At 36.8% G+C, this 25,108-nt stretch overlaps 1 protein-coding gene across 1 annotated transcript in view; it reads left to right on the top strand.

Moving 5' to 3' along the window:
- Positions 1 to 1,309: 1,309 nt before the first annotated feature.
- Positions 1,310 to 25,108, top strand: part of LOC126842127 (protein serrate) — a gene marked incomplete at its 5' end in the record, with an annotated part of 46,808 nt that continues 23,009 nt past the window's right edge. Inside the window, 3 exons of the mRNA XM_050579019.1 lie at positions 1,310 to 1,507; positions 19,162 to 19,210; positions 23,143 to 23,400. Of these exons, the coding sequence (XP_050434976.1) occupies positions 1,310 to 1,507; positions 19,162 to 19,210; positions 23,143 to 23,400 (505 nt within the window). The remainder of the gene's footprint in view (positions 1,508 to 19,161; positions 19,211 to 23,142; positions 23,401 to 25,108) is intronic.

Here is a 25,108-nt window from a genome sequence, read left to right as displayed (position 1 = left end):
GTGATTTCACGTTGAAAATTGATATTATCTATTGTTATCTAATTTTTGATATTTATTTCAACTCAACTCAATAAAGGTAACATAGCATAAACAATGGGTAGGTATCATAAATAGTTAGCGATTGATTAATATAATACAAACGGGTTGATTACCCCTCTCTTTAACTCTCTTTGAGCAAGCTTGTGTAATTATCTCCTAAATTAACAGGCAGTAGGACCAAATACAAATCCATTATTTCACAACATTCTGAAATATTTCATACTTCAAACAGTGGTTATAAGACAAGACATTCGTAACACTCTTGCTTTTTTTTCAAATTCAAATCATTATACATGGGTATATACAGGGTATGAAATCCCCATCACCTGTTTACAGTATAATAATATTATTATGTTATATTAAAGCCAAGACAAATCCATCTATCGTCTCACCGTAAGCACCGTGTGGGTGTCCTATTCGCAACCGGCAAAAGGTGAAAATTATTTTATACAAAAGGAGTCGGAGATGGAGATAGGTTAGGTTAGGTTAGGTTAGGTTAGGTTTAGTTAGGTTAGGTTTGGTTAGGTTAGGTTAGGTTAGGTTAGGTTAGGTTAGGTTACTAGTCGGAGAAGGAGATGGGCTTGCGTACGAGTCCGCGACCACTGGAGACGTTTTCACGTGTGATATAAATATAAAGATATATAGGGATATATAAGGATATATAAGGCTGTATAGGGATGTAGAAAGGATGTATAAGTATATAAGGTTGTATAAATATATGTATAAGGATATAGTGGGATATTAGGATATATATAAGGATATATTTTCGCTGGGTTTTTTTTGGTAACGCTGTATGGTAACTGTCCGGTTTGTGTGCCAAAGAAAAGACATAAAAATGTCAAAATAATTAACAAAAAAAAAAAATTGAACAATTCAATCGCATTCTGTACATTATAAATATGCATAACAATATTATGTGTGTTCTATCTTTTTTTTTTATGTATACAACACCTACTTGTCGTTAATAATATAAAAAACTTGTGCGTTTTTTTTTTTTTTTTTTGGTTTTCCCCACCACATGCAGGACGCCAGCGCGCTGGGCTTCTTCGAGCTGCAGATACTGGAAATCGAGAACTACCGCGGCCAGCTGGCCACCGGCGAGTGTTGCGGCAGCGGCGGCGCGCCGTCCCGGCCGGCCACCAACTGCATCGGCGCCGCCCAGTGCAACACGCTGTTCAGGGTGTGCTTGCGCGAATACCAAAACCGCCAGCCGCCGCCGCCGTCGTCCGGGTCGGCGGCCGCGCAACCGTCGGCCGCCGCCGCCTCAGCCGCAGCCTCAGCCGCAGCCGCCGCCGCCACCGCGGTCGTCGTGGCCGCCAACGCCCCCGCCGGTGCGGCCGCTCAGCTGCACTGCTCGTTCGGCAACACGTCCAGCCCCGTGTTGGGCGGCAACTCGTTCACGCTCACGGACTCCGATTCGTCCGACAGCCGGGGACAGCTGTCGTTGCCGTTTTCCTTTAGCTGGACGGTGAGTAAACAATAAACAACATTACATAATCGTGATTAAGTCCATATAATATATTATACATTATAATTAATTACAATAATAATAATAGTTAATTAGTTACCACCGGCCGGTAGTAACAAACAACGACGACGACGACGACGACGACAAAAGCGACCGGACCGGATAATGGTTTTTCAACCACACGCGCGTTGAGTCGGCCCAAGGTCGGTGCCGACCGGGTAAACCGCCTTTTCCAATTAAAATTAAATGAAACAAACGAATAATATATATATATTATTATCATTTTGTTTCCCCAACGAGGTCCACCGCCACATTGCGGACTGTAGATGGATGATATTTATTTAGTTATCGTGTCAACGTTTTATTATAGCAAAAAAAAAACAAGCCAGTTAGGTTAACTGTAACTGAAAGTGAAAAGCCAGTCCGCTAACGGCTGTAAGTGATATCTCAATTTAAATCTTAAATTGTAATTTGTAATTATTAGATTAGTAATAAGAATTATTTTTAGGCAGTTAATTTAGTTTTTCGACTATCGCAGTATCTTTGTCATCGATTTTAATTATTTTTTTTCATCTAAACATAGTTTTCTAATTCCAAAAACATGGCTTACTGGGTGGTTTTAGAGTAAAAAACTCATTTAAATTTATAATAAATGTTCTAGGTGAGAACTTTTTCTATGTTTTGTTGGAAACCAATTTTCGATAGTTGGTTTGGATGTGGAACAATATGGCATAAAGAAAGGGAATATTTTTAATTATTTAAATGTATTTATCTTAAAATTTAAATCGAATTCCAACAAAGCATAGTTAAAGTTCTCATCTTTCAAACAATTTATAATTTATATCCCTGCGTGCATTGTAGACTTCATACCATTGGAAACACAAAAGTACTATTTTGGTGCTATTATTTCGAGGTGCGACGTCCCCTTAACGCTATATCTATAACAGCATAAATATCTTGTAAGTTTTATGAATTAGTTTCAGTATTTTTACTGTATAATAAAAAAAAATCCTTTTGTAGGTAGAATAAAAATACCACTTTTGAAGCACAATTTTGCGCCCCTGGCGTAGGCACAGTTCGCCATACCCTTGCTACGCCACTGATTATAGCTGTAAGTGACGTTGTAACTGAAAGTGAAAAGCCAGTACACTAACTGTAAGTGACGTTATTACAACTGAAAGTGTTGAAATCACTTTCAAATAGAACGGTTCGCCGCGAATCTGCCGTTAGGTTAGGTTTAAAGCACAGTAACAGTAAGAATAATTCTACATAAGTGTGTACTGAGTAGTAGTAACACAAGGGGGCTTGGGATTTTGGAAAAAAACCTTAAAACTTCAAATTAGCGCTACGTTTATTTGTACTTCGACAAGTCTCCCGGTGAAAAATAACAATATAGGTATTTCGAAAAGCGCCAATTTTAAGTTTTAAGGTTTTTAGTATACCAAGCTCGTCCCCCTCCCCCCCCACAACCATCTACCCATGAGTAGTAAGTGAGTATCAGTGCGTTTACAGATAAAAATACAAATATCGATAAAAGCGTTGTGTCTAATGACAATAATTATGTGCTCGAAAATTAATTTTTCATTGTAGACACGATTAGGGTTGATGTATTGCCATATCTGATATCTGATCACCCGGTACACCCTCAACTATCCAATTGGCGCTCTCGATTTCAAAAGGCCTATTTCCATCACAACTACTACATTTGGCAGTTGACCCATAAAATTAGTTGAAAGTAACCTATATTTATCAATTTCGAATTTCAAGTCCAATTTCAAATTTCTAAACCGCAAAGCTCAGAAAGCGTATTAGAAAACAATTGTGGTTTTTATCTATGAAATGTATACAATATATACACAACTCTTCCTTCCTATAACTAGCGATCGTTCGACATTCCACCGCTCTGTACAATAAGGAGGACATTATATAGTTATTGTTTGCCCATAAACCGGGCAACAGCTTCGCTTATAATAATAAAAAAATACTAACGATATTATCTATAGTAATATCGTCATTAGGGATAGCCAACAACAATTAGCGTTAATAGTGTTTGATCGAGATAAGATTTCCAATTGTAATTTTGCTCGCTCTGGCCGACGGCGGTGGGCATAATTTGTTTTCTGTACTTGCTCTCCGTGCTTGGAACTGTACACTATATATTAAAATCGGCGTTGGTGGTATTTTTTTTTTTTGAAAATATTTTTGTATTCGTTTAACGTGTTACAATATTATAATTCGGTAATCGTGCGCGGTCAAACATAAAACAAACCGCGCCGATGATTTAGTAAGAGCTGTTGCTGCTGCTGCTGCTGCTGATGCCGTCGCCGTTGTTGTGGTTGTGTGTTTATAAAAAAATTAAATATAATATAATATAATATATAAAAAAGAACCGACCCGAGCTATCGTCGCCGGCAAGTCAGCAGATTTTTAAAAAACCCGTTTCATTCCGGGAATACATATTTAAATGCCTCTTTCTCCTCGTTCCGTACACGTTTCAAATGGAAGTGTATGTTAAAACGGATAATAATATTAAATTAATAATATTATAATACTACTATAAAATAATCGATACATATAATAAAAAAAAAAAACAACGCGCCGAAGCTAAAAACCGCGCGTTGGTCGGCAGAGTTGCCATTTACATATTTTATTGACATGATAATAATAATAATAACAACATAAGTGCGACCCTTGGCCGGATATTATCTATATATATAATATATGTGTGTCGTTTATTGTGAATTATCTCCTTGTAATTGAATTTTTTGAATAACGGTGGGTTTTTTTTTTGTTCACTAAATATGACTCAGTCAAGCAAAAATCAACTCAACTCAAAAGAGGTATAGTCAGAGCCAGAGGCTGTAAATGATGTGACTTTTCTTTTCAGGCTGACATTCTTGCTTGGTCACAGCATTTGTACATTGATGTGAACCTCACCCCCTTTTTCTTTTTTTGAGGAAAAGCTCACCAAAGTCGTTATTTTTGGACTTGCACACGTTGAGACCTAACCGGAAAGCTTTTTTTTTTTTGGGGGGGGGGAGCGGTCGCCCTAGACGTCCGGGCTGGCCTATTGACACTGCGCCGAACATCCTGTATATGTACGTACACGCGGACGATTGTGTGTTGTCTTTCATGTTTTTCCAGTTCGGTCCACTTAATAGAATATTATTTTTTATTATCCCGGGCACGACCGTGATCGTGTGTGCCTTCCATAATGTGTTGTTATATAACCCACATGGCCCCGTCTTTATCTTAATTAATTAGACCTCTCTCTGTCCCACTATACGATACGCCGGATTTAAATGGAAAAAAAAAAAAATAAAAAATAATACCCTTCGAATTTTCTTATCCTTTGACGTGTACCTACTTTATATATTTATTCTTTATCTATTTTTTTTTATTTTTTGTCCATTAATATAGTTAAACAGTCACGACTCTCGCGGTGGCGGCCCGTGTAATCTGTGTACCACGATTTCCACGTTGACCGGGGCTCTCCGGTATCAATCGACAACCATCTGACTTAACTCTCCTATAGTGTATACCTGTACAAGGACGCAACGACAGTATTAATAACCGACCAATCTCTTTTTTTGGTAGGTGTGGGGGGGGGGGGGGGGGGTCGTTAGCCGTGTGTGCACTAGAGATTATCAATAATAATAATAATAATAATATTGTCTTAGAAGTTAATCGATTGACGCATCGCTTACACGTCTTATAGAGAGATACACATATAGATAGTATAACATGTACACCTACCTATAGGGTTAGTAACGGCCAAGGTGATATATTATCGACGGATTTGAATAATTTTTCGATTCCTTCCACCCTCCCCCCCCGCCCTCCTATCTCGCTACAGGAACACACAAACATACCTACCACAACAATGGTCGAACCGGTGACAACAATTTATACCGATTCGATTATATATATATATATATATATATATATATATATATTAGGTGTATGTTCTTTTTTTATCCGTTTCATTTCAGTATTTATAGTGGATTCGTTTTTTTTTTTTTTATTATTATTACCTATTTTGTTTTTTACCTCTACCTATACTCGTTTATATAAATTCATATATATATATATATATATATGTGTATCGGATTTTCGTTAATTGGCTCGGATCTCACAGACACTTGGCGGCGGCAACCGGTCTGTCTCGTCTTCCACAACCGCATAAGTTTTATACTTATACCTACACACACACACACACACGCTTATATGTAGCTAATATTATACTATATACCAACACATACCTCTTACATATATTCTATATATTATGTATGGTGTAAGGCCGCCGTGTGTGTCCGTCTGTCCGTCCCCCGGTTAATCTACCACACGGGGTTGACCGCCCTTAATTAAAAACCATTCGAGGGTATAGGTGTAGGTTTTGGACACCTGCACGCACGATATATTAGATATATTATGATGATATTGTGTTTCCGGTTAAAAATTAAAAAAAGACAATAATCTTAAGAGGGAGCTTTTACATATTATTATATGGTATACCTCTACCCGTCGCGCAGCCGGTCAAAATAATTTCGTTTTGGTGTCCAATCTATTATAATAACAGTATTATCTAGAATATTCATTTCCATTGTCCGTTGTATACTTAAAGCACAGCTATATACTTGTATAATAAACTAGATTCGCCGAGTGTACCATTTTCCGCCATCTTTGTGGGAATATAAACCTTATCACATGTTTACAGCTGTTATCACTGCTTACAGTGATAGATATAATGGCGTGTATAATTTGTAGATACTTTGTTGTAATAATTGTATTTGTTATCACACTCTTATAAACCACATAACAATTAGCCATTAACAAATTTAAAAGTTATAACTTATTTAAACAAATATATATATTATAAAATACAAACCGTAATATCAACACACTGAACTGATAGTATTAAATATATAAGAAAAAGTAAGGTTAGGATAGGTTAGGTTACCCTTCTGCTTTTATCTATTCTGTGATGTCGTCACCGTCGACCATCGTTGAACAGCTACACTCGTTATCAGTGTTTCTTATCGGTTTAATAATGTTATTTTCGGCACCAAAATCGAAAATCTATTGTCACCATTACTATGATGAATAGTATTATAGTTTATTAATAGCACTAACCGGTTTCATTTGATCAAAGCTAGGGTAGCAACCTGTAGTGGTGGTGGTGGTGGAATGGTGGTGTTGTCGGTGTAGGGCAAAGACGACGATGATGGACACAAGTATTTTCGTCGTCGTCGGGCCGTTAATTGGGTCTTTTCCCGCGAGCGCGTGCTCTTTGGTTTTCTCATATTATTATTTCCTATATATTTATTTTATATAAATACCATTTATAATATATAGCACGAGACACTGGTCGTCGCATACCGCTGTGTGTCGGTTTGGCCGAGGAATTTCCTGGCGGTGGTGGTAATAGCGACAACCGCCGTCTCGGCCAACAGAGTCGACCTGAACGCGGTATTTTTCCACCGATTAATTAGTGAATTCCACCAGCGTGAGTGCCTTTCGTCTCTGACGTGTGTTCTTCCTTTTTGTATTTTTTTTTTTTTTTTGTATTTTCTTATACCGCCGCCGTCGCCATTATTATTAATTTCGTTTGGCAATTTTTTATTATTTTTTGCCACAAAGCCAAGTCTGCAACGCCTCCTACTCCTCTAAGGTCTACAGACGGTGTGTGTTCACATGAAAATCAGGACACAACCGGCGATATTATATTGTAATTCCTACCATGCGGTGTTGTTTTCGCCAAAAACTGGCGCCATGAATGTTCTATGTTCAGTAAATTGGGGGCTTTGAAATAGTTTAAAAACACTACAAGCGTGTTCAAGGTGCACCAGTCATTAGATTTTTCCCCGATTCGAATAAATATAAAGAACAAAAAAAACAATTATAATTATTTTACATATTATATATTTAATACTACAAAAAAAAAAAACAGGATTTACATGTTGATTTCAAGTGTTGTGTAACACGTGTTTTCGGCATACGTACATATTATTTATTAATTCATCAATTAGTTTTCAAAAAAAAAAAACATAATTTTTGAGATATTTTTAATAAGCGGACAAATGAGGAACAACCCAATTAGATAGGCTTAGTAGCCTGCCAGATACCATTCATTATTACTTAGAAATATCAAAAGTCAGTGGCCGCCAGTGGCTCCTGTAATATATTATGTGATTTTCCCTTTAGGCTATTTCGGTTGCAATGTAAAATATCATTAGTTTTAACTGCACCGTACTGGGTAACTGTATACTTAGGCGTCAGTGTCCTCAGGGACACCGGACAAATCCCGGTTGGCCCTTTGATCAGTAGGCACATGATAATGTTCACAAAGCCTCGGCCAATTGTCACATCTACTACTAGAGATAATAATTTAAAACATTTTCCGATTAAATAAAAGGATAAAGACAATATAAAAAAAAACAATAGCAACCAGCAATATTGGACTAGCAATTAACAGAATTTACAAGAGGAAAGAGAGTAGAACAACCTAAAAGAAAGATTAATTAAATTGTAAAGTCGGTTAGGGCTTCGGGGAAGAGAGGATTGAACCGGAACGACAGGCGAGGAACTTAAATAAGTATTCTGGATGAATGTTTTGAGAAGAGAGGAAGTTAAATCGGATCTGGGAAGAGTCTTTGGTTGCGGTCAAAGCGAGAGAAGTCGCTAGCAAATAATAACTTTATCTACACACAGAGAGGACAATACGGAGGAACATGTAGTGTTAAGTGAAAGACGAAAGGCGTGGGACGATAAGACGTTATGACCTAACCTAACCTAACCTAGGGAGAAGGAGGAGATGACATGTTTTTGTTTAAAAGGAGCTTTATGGCAGCGGTTGGTGCAATTTCTATATTACACAACTTAGTAGCCCCGTAGTCCGTCCGGCTGCTGCTGCTGCTGCTGTTGTTGATTTATATATATTATTCGTGACATTATAATATTTAGATATAGATAAATAACCGTATACGAAACAACGTCTCTCGGACCCGATCAGACGCAACAAGAATAAGAATAAGAATATAATTATTGTCTCGGCGACGTCGCAGGAGTTAATTAACACGTACAGTTACGCAGTGCAGGTATATATATATAGGTATATCGTACACTGTCTGTCTTTATATGCGGTCGGGTTTCGAAATCTTCGGGTTTAATCGAGGTAAAGACACTAAACCAAACGTCTTTGCGTGCTCTCGGAAGTCTCGGAAGAGTGTGTATACACATACAGCGGCTTTGTGGTTTGCGTGCCATCGGCGTTCGTGCAAATTTAGTCATTTATCAAACACACTCTCCTTAATCCTCCTTCTCTCTCTGTATGTGTGTGATTTTAGCGCATTTTTTTTTTTTTTTTCGAGGCCTTTGTTGTTGCGCATGCGATTCTCATTATACGCACCTAAGCACATATACATGGATAGGCGGTCACGTCAAAAAAGATAGGACGGGATAGATAGGACGTGTGTGTGTGTGTGTATCCGCGACCGAGGAATAAACGCGCGTAATTAACAGAGGTAAAAAAAAAAAAAAATGGATAGATTTTTCTTTTTTTTTTCTTTTCTCTCTTGAAATCTGCCAGACAAAATCCGATCTCGTTATTTGTGGCGTACACCAATAAGCAAGCAAGCAAGTATAGTAAGTATAGTGAGTGCCCAAGCACCGCTCGCACGTTCCCCACGGGGCTTATGTATGTAATGCTCACGATTCTTCGCGGTGTCGACCCCCGTGGACCCAAATGGGTTCTCTCTGTCTGTTGTATTGTGTACACTATAATATAATGTATACCGGACGGTAATAATGTATATAATATTTTCCAAGTCGACATCGACATATGCGGCCGGATACATGCCCTATACGACGGAGGGTAGGGGATTGGTTGGGGTGGTCGGCCCGTGGATTATGCCTATTGTTTCAACCCCCGTTGACCGCGGTTTTTTTTTCAAAGTGTCCCTCGCGTGCACTTCACGTTGTATTATATTGCCAGAAACACTTGTTAGGCTAAGGACGATAGGATGAACCGTACCGCAGGAAACAATATAGCGATAATTTCGGTCGTCCCCCGGTCATCGGTTTTTTAATCCGCCAGCTGCCAGCCAAATTTTTTTTTTTGGGGGGGTGGAGAGTAGTCTCTCTGTATATTGCGGTCATTGAGGCATCGAGGGGTTATAATTTCATAATATCTTGTGGATTGTTGCAATGAATATAGTGTGTACACACGGACGATTAATTATTATTATTTAACGCGGTCTAGTCGAGTTTGAACGTGTTTGAATTTTTTAATGTAATTTTTTTTTTTTTATTGTTTTTTACAACGGCGCAGGGGTCTTGCCGGCCACACACACATACACACACGTGGCCCGACGACCCCTTGCCGAGGTTTCGACCGAGAGGATAGCTGCTGCGGTTTTTTTTTTTTTTGTTTAACGATAGGTATTAACAAAAAAAAACCGTTCAAATCGCTACAAAATATTATTATTATAATACGGACTTCCCAAAAAAAAAAAAACGGGCGACGATGGGCAATATAATAGCCGTTTAAGAGGAGATGATGGTCTTGTATAAAGTAGTAGCGACGGGTCACATTTATACGGTTGCGGTTATTGTTACACCACTACACAGCTATATTAAGTGTTATTATTATCGTCATCATCGTCGTTTCTTATATGTATTTTTTTTACCACGTCTCGGTTTATTCAATGGCATCATCGTCGACACCGGTCAACAGAGAGCAATCGCCGCTATCACCGTTTAGAGCTGATGTTTATACAGCAACCGTTTTGCTATAAATACGCCATATATTGTAAATTCGGTGTATAATATAATATGGTTTATTTGAAGCACTCTGTGTAGTCGTGGGAACGTTCTATGGCCACCGGCGTCCGGTCTGAATTAAAAAAAAACCCGACTCGACTCTAATACTATAGTGATATATTATGCTTAATAATTTTTTTAAATGAACAAAATAGTAATATAATAATATGTTCATTGTGTATAACAACTTGGCGCGAAAAAACCATCGACAAGTGGTGAATGGACCACGTGGAACATAATATTATATTGTATACATAGGTTTTGAGGTTGCCTACAGAAGAAGACTGGGATTTTTCTCGACTAGGAAACTAGGTTGACTATTAAGACTTTTCGTTGTTCACACGGATCTGTCAATAAAAATGTACACAAAGACCTTAAAAATACACTTGACCGGTTAGTTAAATGAGTCCAAAAGACTCAAAAGAAAATTGCATATGACGATAATTATTTTCTAAATACAAGAAAACAATTTATTTTTAATTTCCTTATCAGGTGGTACTGTAATAATTGTTTACCGTCACGTTTTACTCTTTTTCATCGCATCTTCTTATTAACGTGTACAAATTGTATGGATTGTGAAGTTATACATTTTTTGTATAGTAGACAAATATGTAACGTTTGAATGGGAAATGCTTACACACACTGTGGCGTAGATCTCTTTAACTGGTTGCTATACTAATTCAAAGGTTTTGAATGCTTAAAATTGTCATTTCGCCGGGTCTTTTAATTATACATAAGCGCGACTGGACTTACATCTTTAGGTGGTGCTAAAAAAACGCATACCTGACCGAACACAATTATTCTCATCTTCAAACCATTAGATACAAAAGTAATATAGTACATTGTACATTGTTTATACTGTATGCGTACAAATTAAGGATTGGGGTTTGAATTTTTTTGGGGGGGGGTGCTAATTTCACCAATTTTGTTCGGTTGGCCGTTGTCGCAAGTAGGTTTTCTGCTTGGGCGTGCGTTCCATAGGCAGCAGCAGACTTTATTCAGAGATCCGGTATAGGTATTATTTATTATTATACGGTCTCCGCCGTGAGCTTGTAAAAAATTATTCTGAATGCTGCGGACTAGGAAGGTACACGTAGAATATTAACTCATAAACCGCCGTAAAGTAGTACTTATGTGTATATAAATAAAAAATAATAAAAATTAAACGTGGATATCGTTATTTTTTTTATTATTATATTATTGCTATTATTATTTCACTTACCCTTCGAGTACGCGTACCGAATAACGTATTTTTATCGTCCGCGACTTGTAATTGTTGTTATATATATATATAATATATTTTATTTATACTGTTTTTTTTTCTATTTAAAATTATTTTTATCGTACTTACGTCGCCAACAAGTCGGTGCAACTACTACTTACTTTTTTTTTTTTAATTACTTCCACGACCGGCCACCGACGGCACATTATTATTATTATTGCCTATACATATTAATATTGCACTAGATAAGCCTGGAGCTTGTTGTCCCCCTTGTGCGTACAATTGAACTGTCGCGTCAGAGTTTTTTTTATTTTTTTTTAATAAATTTATACGGAAAATAATAGAAGTATACTTGTATGAAAAAAAAAATTTTTCTTTTATTCATCTTACTATCCGCAGATTATATTATTATTACCGTCGTCGTCGTTGTTGGTGGCGCCAGTCTTGTGCGCTTTTTTCTCGGTATATACCTACCTATATACCTGGCATGATATATTTATTATTATTTTCCGCGTGTAACCACCGCGCTTGTAATAAATCAATCAAAATCCCCCCCGTCGCATGTATACCTACTTGGACCTATTGTCTCTTCTTCTACATGTGTGTGGTGTGTAGTACCTCTCTAAGTACGGTGCTGCCGTTCTTAATGCGTACAGACTTCTCATCATTCATCTCTCCAACGTTGCACACGATTCATCAACCGCGCGCGTTTAATTACATTCTCGGTGTACACTTAATAGGCATAATAGCCCCGTCTTGTATACCGTCTTTAGGTAGGCAGGTAGGTCTTATACCTGTACATGCGTTTGTAGGTAGTCTGTGGCTCATTAGTACCCCGGTGTACACCTATACAGCTATAGGTTTTTTATTGGAGGAGATCTCATTCAATCGTACCCCGGCCTCGTATACACGAGGTCGCGTGGCGATCATATGTTTTTTTTTTAATATTAATATTATTATTGAAAAAAAATTGTCTCCAATTTACCCTCGGGCAAATAGTATGGGTTTGTATACACATTATATACCGTTTGTATGCCGTTCGATAACGTGCAATTGACGGTGCATATTCAAACGTCACTTGTACTTATTATGTACAAGGCGAATAGTGATTATTATTATCAATTGAAACTTCTTTTTGCCGTCATCCGTCATCCGCGTGCGGTTTCCACACAGGCGCATTATATACAATATGTAATTTATGCACGAGCCACCACCACCATCCGATATTATGTTTTATACCTATACATATACATTATACTTACCTGCCTACACCTAATTGTACAGAAACCGATAAAATGTAAATAGCAGGATGACGACCACGGTAGTAGGCATAGTCTTAATAAAAAGTGTGTATATATATATATATACAGTCTTGTGGCGAAATCTTTCAAGCTATGTGGTTGTACACGGCCCGGTTGTATTATAATATATTATTATCTTCGATCACGGATTACTATTAGATACTATTTCAATGTACTTGTAAGTATTATACACATTTGTGCTGCTGCTATACATATACATACATTAATGGAACACTAGTAAAAAAAAAAAAAATAAAAAATGTCAGATGGTCACAAAGCTGTCACCACCGCGACCACCGGTGCCATCTATCTCTCTCTCTCTCTCTCTATGTCTCTATGCTTTATCTCATTTCAATATCTAAGACGGTTTATTTTAATAATACTAATATGTTATATTAACATTCTATACCAGCTGTATGGTCGAAAATTTAAAAAACACTCGACCAGTTCGTGGGTGTGGTAAATACGAGATCAATATACATATTATTATTATTATGTAAATATGTATATTATTTTATACAAAAAAAAAAAATAAAACCAATACCTTTTCGGCTAAAACATGTCCCGTTTTAGGTTTAATACATTCGGTGTATGTATATGTAAGGCATATAAGACATATTAAATTATTATTTAAGACAACGCTGTGAACGGACAAGAATATTATTAAGAATATTAATGTTGTTATTATTATTTTTTTTTATCCGTCAACGTTTGTTTGATGAGTTTCTTCGATTCGATTTAAATTTCAATTGATACCTGTTATTACCTACAATTGAAAATTATATTTTATATTATTATGATGATCTGCAGCTTCAAAAAATAGTATATTTTATTATTAATGTTAGATTTTCGCTTGAATAGTTTATTTTTAAATAAAAGAGTAAAAAAAAAATTCTGCATGGAAATCATTATCTCTTTAAACACTTTAGACCGTTTTAATAGCAATAATAATAATAATGTCTAAAGACAATGTTCTAAGAAGGAACAATCATGTTTAGGCAATAAATCATCATATTAAAAATGTTTTTTTTTTTTTATATAAAATATTATGAAATACTGTACTCAAATGTGCTGCACCGAATATAGTTTTTAATGCAAATGGTGCCCTTTATTTAGTTTTCAGACTGATAATAATAATATGTGCATTTCAAGACCAACGACTTGTTCTGCCTTATATGGATAAAAATTAAACACCATGATTCATAGTTTGGCGGTCAACTGTCCATTTTTTTTTTGGCTCTCAAAACTATTTATTTTACTGCCAATTAGTGTATTTCAAATGAAATTTTTTTTTTTGTAATTCTTTGCGAATGAGTGTACACCAACAAATGCTTTTAACTTGACAAACGAATCGAGCAATTTATTTTAAATTGGACGTAGTAGGAAAAAAAAGCAATTATATACAAAATTTAATGACATAATAATAACTTGTGTTAACAAATGTAACGCCATCAGCTAATCATTGGCGGTGTACATAACGTTATTTCGTTTGTCGTGTCATTTTCCGAATTGTGTAATAATATGAGAATATAATATTTAAAATTCAAATACTGACTTATGCCCTTCTCGGCTGTTATGGTTTATTACAATCAATAATTAGTATTCACGTTTGATAATTTATCGACCAGACACTATGTCGGACCGGACATTATTGTGTTACATTCTAATTATAAGAATAATTAACATCTAAACCGTTGGGTTAGGTTAGGCTAGGTTATTGTCGGAACAGTGACCGTGTTGTAATCGGCTAGGCCAGAGAAGGAGGCGATATTTGCATTGTATTTGCTAACATTTCAATTATAAACTGCCAAACTTATGTTAAAAATATATACTTTAGAAATAATTTACGCCCTTTCTCGCCCAGAACCTTGAACAATTGAGCCATCCGTTGAGATAATATTGACTGGCCCACGACAACCGTCTCACCCTGTATACTAAACGCTTAAGATTCGGATCCGGGATGCGTGAAAACGTTTTAGGAAAAATTCGAAATTAATTCAGCGTTCACAGACTTGGTCGGCCGAGGTTCGCGTGTAAGTGTATAATAATTATACGTGTAACGCAATTAAGCCGTTTACGTATGTATATATCAAATATACCTACCTATATTATACATCTTTAAAAAATGTTATCGTGACTTCTAGACGGTCGTGCGTGTTCGACCTATTGTTCTGGGCAACGATCGAATTAACATTAAAGATAATAGTATTGTTTTGTATTATAATAATAATTTCCAAAATTGATATAATACATAAAATTCGTTTCTTACACACAAGCTTCTTCTGTAGATCCGCTCGGGCAAGGCGACCTTAAATAATAATAATATTATAAAACGCAGGAAACGTTTTTTTTTTTTTTACCTCGTTTACACCACCTGCGAAGAATAGGTGGTTTGGTTCGGTTTAATTAATCCCCGTATTCATTCGGCCATTTCGTTTAATCCGTTAACGTCAGCCGTCAACCTAACCTAACCTAACCTCTCCGGGGGAGGAGGCGGGGGAGGCCGGGGGGTGTCACCGGTTACCCGTGAATTTAATATACAAATATACTAAATAATTATGACGTTATACGATTATTATTTTTCGGCATGTTTGTGTGTGTGCCCGTACGTCCGGCAACACGGTAATAGGTTAATACCTCTAATATAATCTCAATCTTGGACTTGGACGGCGCGGCGGCGCCTTATAAGTGTACTTACGCCTTCGAGATGTGTTATTGTGTGTGTGTGTGTGTGTGTGTTCGTGGTGGCAGCAAGTGTTATTATCGAGACCTCGGCACCTTATTATATTATTAGAAAAAAGTGATTATGTTATACATATATAGTTGTTGTTTTTTTTTTTTTTACTCGTTCGGCTGCTCGTCATCGCGTCTCGTTATGAAAAAAAAAAAAAAAAATCGACCGAACGGTTTTAAACAATCGGCCCCGTGCGTTACCCCGTTGTAAATAGTAATTATTATTATTATTATTATCGTGTACATGTGTGTATTGGGGACTTTGTATATACCTAGTAGTTTCTCTGTTGTGTCTTCTCGAGAGAGAGAGACCGACGTGATTCGGTGTGGGGGCCGCCGCGTGGGCTGTGCAGGCGCACAGGGCAATTAGGAGACCTCGGCGTGACGTAGCGGAAAAACACCGTCGCCGCCGTCGCCGCCGCCGCCGACGGTCGGTTAGGTCGTTATTATTATTATTATTATCGTTATTATCATTATCGTCATCGTGTGTCGAGTAGTCGAGGGGGTGGTCGGCGAGAACAAGTAGAAGAAGAAGAAATAAAACCGAGTACGAGACGTTGTATAGAGACGTACAGAGAACAAAATTAAGAAACGGTGCGAGGCGGTGGTTGTGGTGGTGGTGGTGGTGGCCGCCGCACGCGTCCGGACGTCTTGTCATCCGCACATTATGCTGCACACGGTGGTGACTTGGCGGAAAAACGGCCGCAGAAGAACTACACGGCTCTTGTTAATACTACGGTCGTGATTAGACGATTACCTTTGCCCCGCCGCCGGCCAGGTCCGGATAGTGAGTAATTTTCTTCTATATTGGGTTTCCACCTAAGAAGAAGACGGACGAGGTATAAGAAGGTACGGATATGGGTTGTGCGGAGCGAAATCGCGTGCGTCGTGCCCGGGTTGGAGAAAATCCGATTTATCGTTTTGTGTAATAAAACTTATATTATTATTATTATGATAATATTGTGTTTTGTCTCTCGCGTGTATGATTTATCGTCAACGGTGGTCGTCGAGCGCGCGTTCGCGACACGGTCTCTGGGATGTCAACGTCTCGGAGTCGCTAAGACAGAGACGGAGAGAGCGAGCAAGCAAAAAAAAAACCATCATAATAAAATAATATATTATAACCTACCTAACAGAGTATTTTGTGTGTGTGTGTGTATCGATAATCGTAACAACGACGATAAATATTATTATATTATTTTATATTATTTATCGCCGTAAGTATACACGCGGCCGTGTCTTACATTGACCAGATCTTTCTTATATTATACACACATTCACGTATTGCATGTACCTATTATATATACCTACCTACCTACCTACCTACATATAATATATATATATAAAATACAGTATAATATTGTACGTCGCCGGAGATCCGAACCATACGCTATTGGTTATTTTTTTATTATTATTAATCTAAGTCATGTGCATAAAGTAGAGAAAAGTAACGTTTAACCTGCGCTTTGAGGACAATCGCATAAATATGTACACTATGTTATAATATTATTATAGGTAAGCGCGTGTACATGTGACCGTCCGACGGGGTTGAACACTTAAAACAGACACGTGAAAATGTTTGCCTGTATTTTACAATGTTTTTTAACGTTTTTAATTCCCTAAATATGTGGACAAACGGTTTTAAACAACGTTACCGTTTGAATTGTATTGATTTTTTTATTAATCTGCTCGTTTGCCAAGACTCGTGTGAAGATTTTCAACTATGTTGTCAATGTTCTTTGGTATTATATTACTAGTAGCCGTCACTATATAATATTTGAACCGCTTGTCTATTACTATTTCAAAGAATCGGTTATACATATTATAATATTTAAAAATAATAATGTGTTATCGACGGGGGTCAATATTATTATTCAATGGGGCAACTCGTTGAGCTACTGTTAAATTCAAATCTTTACAAAGTCATAGCAAACGAACCGATTATTGAAAATTAAAAATTCAAACGACAATTTAATTTTTTCACTACCCATTTATCGACTTGAAACAATGGGTTCACGATGATGATAAAGTTTATAGTCTTATTGCGTATGAGAAATGGTGTTGACAATTTTCTGTATACTTAAAGTTCAAGTATAGGAAAATAATAATTTTAAAAATAATAATTTTCCTCCAGAAAACGAGTGTCTTACATCAGATGGATATGGCAATAACGATAATACATAAATCACCTCGTTTAAAATATATTTTTTTAATTTTGAAAAAACTAATTATAATAATTTCGTTGGCACTACTTTTATTAGCCACCTTATCAATTTCTAATCGGGTCTTCATCTTTTTCTGTAAACATAACCCCATATACAAGTGAGTCCAGTGAATCTTGTGACAAGGTACCTTCTCCTTGAGTATGATTTGACATGGGAATTTCAGTTTCCAGAAACCACATAATCCAGTATTCACTTTTTAAAAAAAAAATGATTTCACACAGCTCTATCAACTTTTAAAACTCAAACGGTAACAAATTTGCTGACAATTTTGACTGGTCATTAACAAGTTTTGGATAATTACTTTTAAAGTTATTTATAGGTGTATCTACCTATATCTACCTAGTTATTTATACCTATATCGAAATCCTTGAGTACCAAGGCATTGAAAATAATCGAGTTTTTAGTGTTACAAAAATAAAAAACATGCGTACACCGTCAAACCTGAAGTGAATTGCAAAATATAATATGTTTTATAATAGAACACACAACGTCGTTGTAATAATATAATATAATAATACATACATACATTAAACAAGCGAAACGAGATCTAAGTGTGCCGGTTTTTCACCAATATAGCATCACGAAAAACTAATTTTTCAAATATCAATAGCTGTATGGCCCATGACGTCGAGGACCAGTATCTCGATATTGTTTTCATTCACCCGTTTATAGGTATGTCGCAATCTTCAACGTTGTATCAATTAGATTTAAAAAACCAAAATTTTTATTTAAAAAAAAAAAAAATACCCGAAACTTAAGGTTTTCCAAGGAGTTGCATCCTAGATGCGTTCTGATAAAAAGTCACAAGACAACAAACGTTCAATAGATTTGACACTTTGATACGAGGTGCTTTTGGCGTTCAAGTGGAAGGCCAAGACGTGAGCCTTTTGCAAAGTGAAAACCGAGTAATGTTATTTCCGGTAATGAGCGCAGAAAAAAGCCTGTTCAAGCCCAGCTAGTGTTTTGTATTAACAAAAACAAAATAATCTGGTTGCCGCCAACTGTACCCACTCGAGGAACTTATATGGTCATTATTATTATTATTTTTTTTTTTTATAACAAGTCCTTTGAAATATTATTGTTGCATTGTTTGTGGGTTAGTCTGACTTTGACATGTTAATCAAAACGGATCCGGACAGATGTTCCCACGGGTGAAAATTATAGGTATATATTAATCCGATTTTATTTTATATCCGTATCCAACCGGCGCAGCATGGCTTAATATTATTGTTTTTTTGTTGTAATAATATAAGTGATTCATTTTTGTTTCGCCCTAAACATTACCAAAGTACAGCACATACACAATTGAGTAAAATAATTGTAATTAATTTATGTTCATTTTTTCTGTTACAGAGATCGTTTACGTTTATATTGCACGCCATGGACTACAACAACTACACGGGTGAGTGAATACATATTAATATATATAAATTTTTTTTTTTTTTGGGGGGGTAGTGGCCTCTAAGACCAAGTCTGAGTACTGGGCGCATCATCGTTGTATATACACCTGGACTTTTAGACATTGTGATATAGCTTAGTTTCATTTTCCCAAACCCTAGTTATAGCGGTTATTAACTAACCTTTTGTTTTTAGTCTGGTATCAATCTCTAATTTTATGTCAAAATTGTCATTAGTTATTATTGACACCAAGTAATCAAAGTGGGATATTCTCTTAAATGAAAATGCCATATCAGTAGCCACACATTGGCTCGATCAAAGTATTGAAAATTCGATCACTATTATGATAATATGTATATTATTTAAGCAAATTTATACCTTTTGAAAAATCTCTATTTAATTGTAATCTAATCTAAATAATAATTAACGTTAATAAAGTCCATCACCGTACACGATTAAATCGAGAATCTCCTAATTCTGCCGTTTTCTACTTTTATTCTTATCGGTAATTAACCTCTCGTCTATTATGTTGTATTCTGTTTTTATATTGGTTTGTAGACAGGGATTTTTCCTCAGTTTTTATGAGTTTCCACACAACACAACTTCTTCAAAGTTAGAAGGCTAACAGTTGTCTGGCCTAGCGCAAATCCTACGGTGACATTTATACATCTCTAGTAATTATCTTTGGAATTAAGTTAAAGAGAACGGGTGTTAGCTGTTGTGCTATGTAAGTGTACCTACACACATATTATCATATCTTTCGGTGGTGTGTGATGTCGTTATTGGCGTTGGTACACACGGGTAAAGCTCCACCTCCCCCCTACAAAAAAAAAACAAAAAGGGGCGTACTGACCGTAGTAGTAGTATGCCTAACTACTAATATGCTCGCTTAGTAATTATGTTATTTTTCGGTGTGTGTGTGTGTGTGTTATTAAATCGTCAATAGGGACGGCGACTCTGGGCTCTCGGCTTATTATATTACATTATATATTAAATATATATTATGTACGTGATGATGCCCGGGATAATAACGGCGGCGACACGACCCTCTCCGGCCGCATGCTCGTTTAATGAGAAATATATAGAGGCTCGTACCGCATCCTTTCGTCGCGGTAGTTACCGTGTGGTCGTCGCCGGTCGTCACGTCCAATACCATAATATACTTAAGGTGTATATATACCTATATATATACACCTACATATTATAGATGTTCACAATACTCCTTATAGTAGTGCTGTGCAATACAATTGTACGTTTTCGTTCCGATTTCCTCGTCCAATTCATTATTATTTCGTTCGGGCGTGTAGGAATGTTTTATATAATAATAATAATAATAATAATATATATATATAATTCGTCTTCTTCTTTCGGGGCTATCTTTTTTTTTTTCCAATACACCATCCGTACACGCCCGCGGGACGAACCGAATATTATATACACTTGTGACTTGTGTGTGTGTGCCGGTTGCAGTGACGACAACGACGACGATGATTCCCATTGTTGTGTCGTCATTAAAAAAAAAAAAAGGGGTTAGCTAAGGTGTTTAAAAATTCCACATTACGTTTTTTATTATTATTGTGTATACCGAATCGAATCGTTACCGCCTTGTTTTTTTTTACCATCACACACACATAATATATGTATTAAATCTTTCCGATATAAATTCGTATATGCGTTTTGATACGCTTGGCATACCTATAATCGTCATCTACCTTGGGTATAATACACAGGTACATACGTACCTATAAATACAAGTGTATATGTATATCTGTATGTGTGTCTGTCAAAAAATCATTTGTCCGTCGTCGCCTCTCCTTCCGCGCTTCTTACAACTGAAAAAAAAAATGTATAATCGAAATCATTTCTCAGAGGAAAACAAGAATGCCGCGCCACCGCCACTATAGGTGTCGTTTATTATTATCATTATCGTTATTACAATAATATCTAACAATATTAATAATATAAATCGAAATAAATACATCGGTGCACACATTGTGTAATCTTTTTGCAATAGATTATTCCAAAAGTAATATAATATTAAACGCGGTTAATTATTGGTTATAGTAATACGATGATGACGAACGTTGCGACACAGATCAAATAAAACCAAAAAGTGCACTCCATAATATAGTAAAACAATATATTTAAAAAAAACTCTAACGGTTTTTAACTTAACGCAGTAGGGCCAAATTAAAGTGCCGGAAATAATGTACACAATGTTCACAATAATAACGTAAAGTGATAAGAATTACTGATAGCAATTAGTCGGTTAACATTTCATTGACCACGCTGTAGAACAGAGCCGATAAGAAACACTGATAACGATGATTGATAGTGATAACAGGCCCCGGACACTGATAAAAATTAACACCGTAAAGATACTTATCACACGAAAACGCGTTGGCCATCTTCTAATAATTATAACATCATTACAGACGTTTGTTAGAATGTTTTTGGCCACACTGTAGAAACTTTCAATCCTTTTTTCTCTATTCGGACTTAACACACAAGTCGTTAAACGAGGCACCGTTTTAAGTTCTCCGCTTCGGACCAATCGTTAATTCACAATATTGCACGTTGGATTATCTGGTCAATCATATCCAAGTTGGAAATTAGTGTTGCATACAATGCCCAGATGTCTGGGCCGGTTCTTTTTTTTACATATCAATTATATATAAATATATAATAAGGTTAGGGTTACTACTTGCGGGGTAGGTATGTTTTTTTAATTTTTTAATTATAGCCTGCGGTACAAACGCGGACGAGTGTTCTAATTATTTGAGTCGTCGGATCCATTAGCCCGAGTCAATGGACCGAGATTTAAATCTCATTCATTATTATTATTACATAAACCCGACCGTTAATGACACAGTTACAGTGTTAGTTTTAATTAAAATCTAGTAGCGATAATTGTCGCCGAATGGGTGTTCTAATTGAATTTATTACCATCGACATACGAGAAGAACGGTTTTTTAGAATAAGCGTGTGTCGATTCCACGTCGTTGGTGTAACAGAAAAAAAAATTCTTATAAATATTTAATAGGAGAGAAGTTATAATAGGTATAAGTAGAGGACACGCCTCGTTAGGTTAGAGCTACAGCTTAAAACGTTGAAATATTAATCGGTTTTAGTCTCATAAATCTCTTATCGTCTGATTTCTCTATATCAGTATGTCTTATCAGATGACTCCCGCCATTCTGATCAGATTTGTTATCTGTTGATTTCTTCAACATTTTCACGACTGGACATTTCTTTTTCGTCTTACTCTTAGCCTAAATATTTTATTTTTGTAAAAATTAATGTAGGCATTTTGAAAAGCACCGATCTCCGTTAATGTAAGTTAGACTTACATCCTATACATAACCCCACTCGGCTGTAGTACTTTTGACACATAGGACGGCAGCTTTTTTTTATTTGACCCTTCAAGCCGGTTTGGCACCGCCGAGTTGAACTATAAGTTTTCCCTACACAATGGCCCTTAATGATTATTACTCTCCATAGTTTTATAGTGTCAAGGGTCACGGTTTTTGTAAAATCATCGCCTAATCTCCACCGTGGGGTTTCCGCGATTCGGGAATAGGGAAAACGGTTGTGGTGTTTTTTGTCTGGGGCTACTAAACTTCACATGTCCGGTCCGAGGATGATTGTGCGTTTATACTCTGGAGATAGGGTAGCTGCAAACGTGTGTGTGTGTGTGGATTAAACACAAAAGACCAATCGGTGAGCCGGAGTTAAATGAAAATTGCGGCGCAGAAGCAAATTAACCGAAAGCATCTCCAGTCATAATTGAACATTTTTACGACCGCCAACGCTTATTAGTTATTATTATTATTATTATTGTTTTTTTACAAATCGATCGTAACTCGTATTGTGTTTTTTTTTTTTTTTTTACCGCTATTCATCATTAATTCCATTACCGTTGTTGCGTTTTCACAGGAAGCCTGTCGGTCATCGAAGAGGCCACTTACTCGGGCATACTGTTGCCCGGCAACGAGTGGAAAGCCCTATCCCATCTGGGCCGCACCGCCCGAATGGCGTACCGGGTACGCGTGCAGTGCGACAGGTTCTACTACGGTCAGACTTGCACCAAGCTCTGCAAACCCCGGGACGACCGGTTCGGTCATTACACGTGTGGCGACACGGACGGCCGCAAGGAGTGCATACCCGGTTGGCAAGGCGAGAACTGCGACAAAGGTGAGTCCAAAGCAGTTTTAAATTACCCGTGAATCTTCCTGTCTCGCGAGAGAACGGTACTGCGCAGAAACCAACTCCCGTTTAGGCTTGCACATGCGTTTTGGTTTCTGCGCAGTATCGTTCCCGCGCGAGACACAGTGTTCACGAAAACACAGGTTAGAGGTGGACAACTTGAATGAAGTAATCAAGAAGGCGAGCGACAGTGTTACCACCGTGCCCAGTACCTAATTGTGAAACAATTTGCAAATATGTACTACAAAAATGTAATTCCGTTATTCCGGTCACACTGTAGCTCGCTCACTGGCTTACATAACAATATTTCACTTATTGCGACCCCTGGTATACAATCAGAGTTGTGCATTATTCGAATAAACCATGATCTATATAATCATTTGGATAACACATTATTCATATGAAGATTATTCGAATAACTCCAAACATCAATATTAGTTAGATAGCACAGGCTTCTGGAAATCTACCCTCCAACTTCTCAATTCCAAGACACTCCAATCCCAATCCAATTTAACATTCCAAGTATCCCAAATGGGTCCCCATCTCAAATCAAAAAGACAAATCCTCGATTACACCTATTTCACCCAATAACAAAATAACCATTTCCACACAAAACTCACTATGTATAAATGGCTTCTAAGACCTAACTGGCCTTGGAAATTTAAATTTGATATGGTGTATTCTGTCTGGTCTCGGAAGAAAGTATACCCAGCGTGTTTTTCCTTATATTTAACCGCATAAGAATATTTAGACCGTAGATAAAAACAAAGCAACGGACGGGACGTCATCTCGTATGGACGTAGCTCGCAGAGACAAAGGAAACAACAAATAGAGATTTACTGTGTCACACTGTTGATAAGACATAGAAAGTGCCAGCTATATGAGAAGTGGACGGGTCATGCGAACGCTTCTACCGTAAGGTTAGGTTAGGTTAGAAAATACTAGACAGTGTAGTACACACCATAGTAGTGGTTAGAGTATGGTTATAGTAAATCTTAAACGTAAGTTGTGTGTTGAAAATCAATAGACTATGGCATTTGCAAGTTGCATTGTGTTCGCAGTTAGGTTGATGATTCTTCTGTCTGTTATAAATTAGCAGATTTCAAACATTACGCTTCAGCGTGTAAGCTCGTGTCGAAAATTTGGGCACATTGCGATGGACTGCATAATCTTTCTAATAAGGCTTGAAGTATTTCGCTTACAAAGAAAATACAATATTATAGGAAGAACCCGGATAATTTCCAATGCAATTCTATTAGTTTAATAGATTTTCTTTTAATAGGATATATATTTTTTTTTTTTTAAAACGAGCCTAATTTTCCATAATTAATTTCATTCTAAGGTCTCCTCCATTCATAACGAATTTCACTGATGGTGTAATAATAATATGATAATGATGATGATGATGACATCGAGTACTGCACCAATACAACTAGTTCTTGGCATCTAATGGTATAGAACTTGTTTGCCAATTACTAATGTCATTAAAACGGGCCGATTTCGTGGGAACTGATGCGAGAAATTCGATAGTTGAAAGCCGGCGTACCTAACTACTATTTTGCATTAAATAAATTAACTAAACAACTCAAAAGTATATTCGCTAAGCAACTAGGAATTGCATTTAACTGTTAATTTATGAAGATTCGGTCGCTGAACTAGGTATTTTGGCGCGGACTCTGGCGAAGGACTACCGATC

Source organism: Adelges cooleyi, unplaced genomic scaffold (assembly GCF_023614345.1).
Source record: "Adelges cooleyi isolate 19-005CV unplaced genomic scaffold, UGA_ACOO_1.1 ACOO_flye_CR_arks_rails_tigmint_CR_PRNA_446, whole genome shotgun sequence".
In the NCBI taxonomy this organism is placed as follows: domain Eukaryota; kingdom Metazoa; phylum Arthropoda; class Insecta; order Hemiptera; family Adelgidae; genus Adelges; species Adelges cooleyi.
The sequence above is the reverse complement of the archived record's forward strand: the minus strand, read 5'-3'. Positions and strand labels throughout refer to the sequence as shown.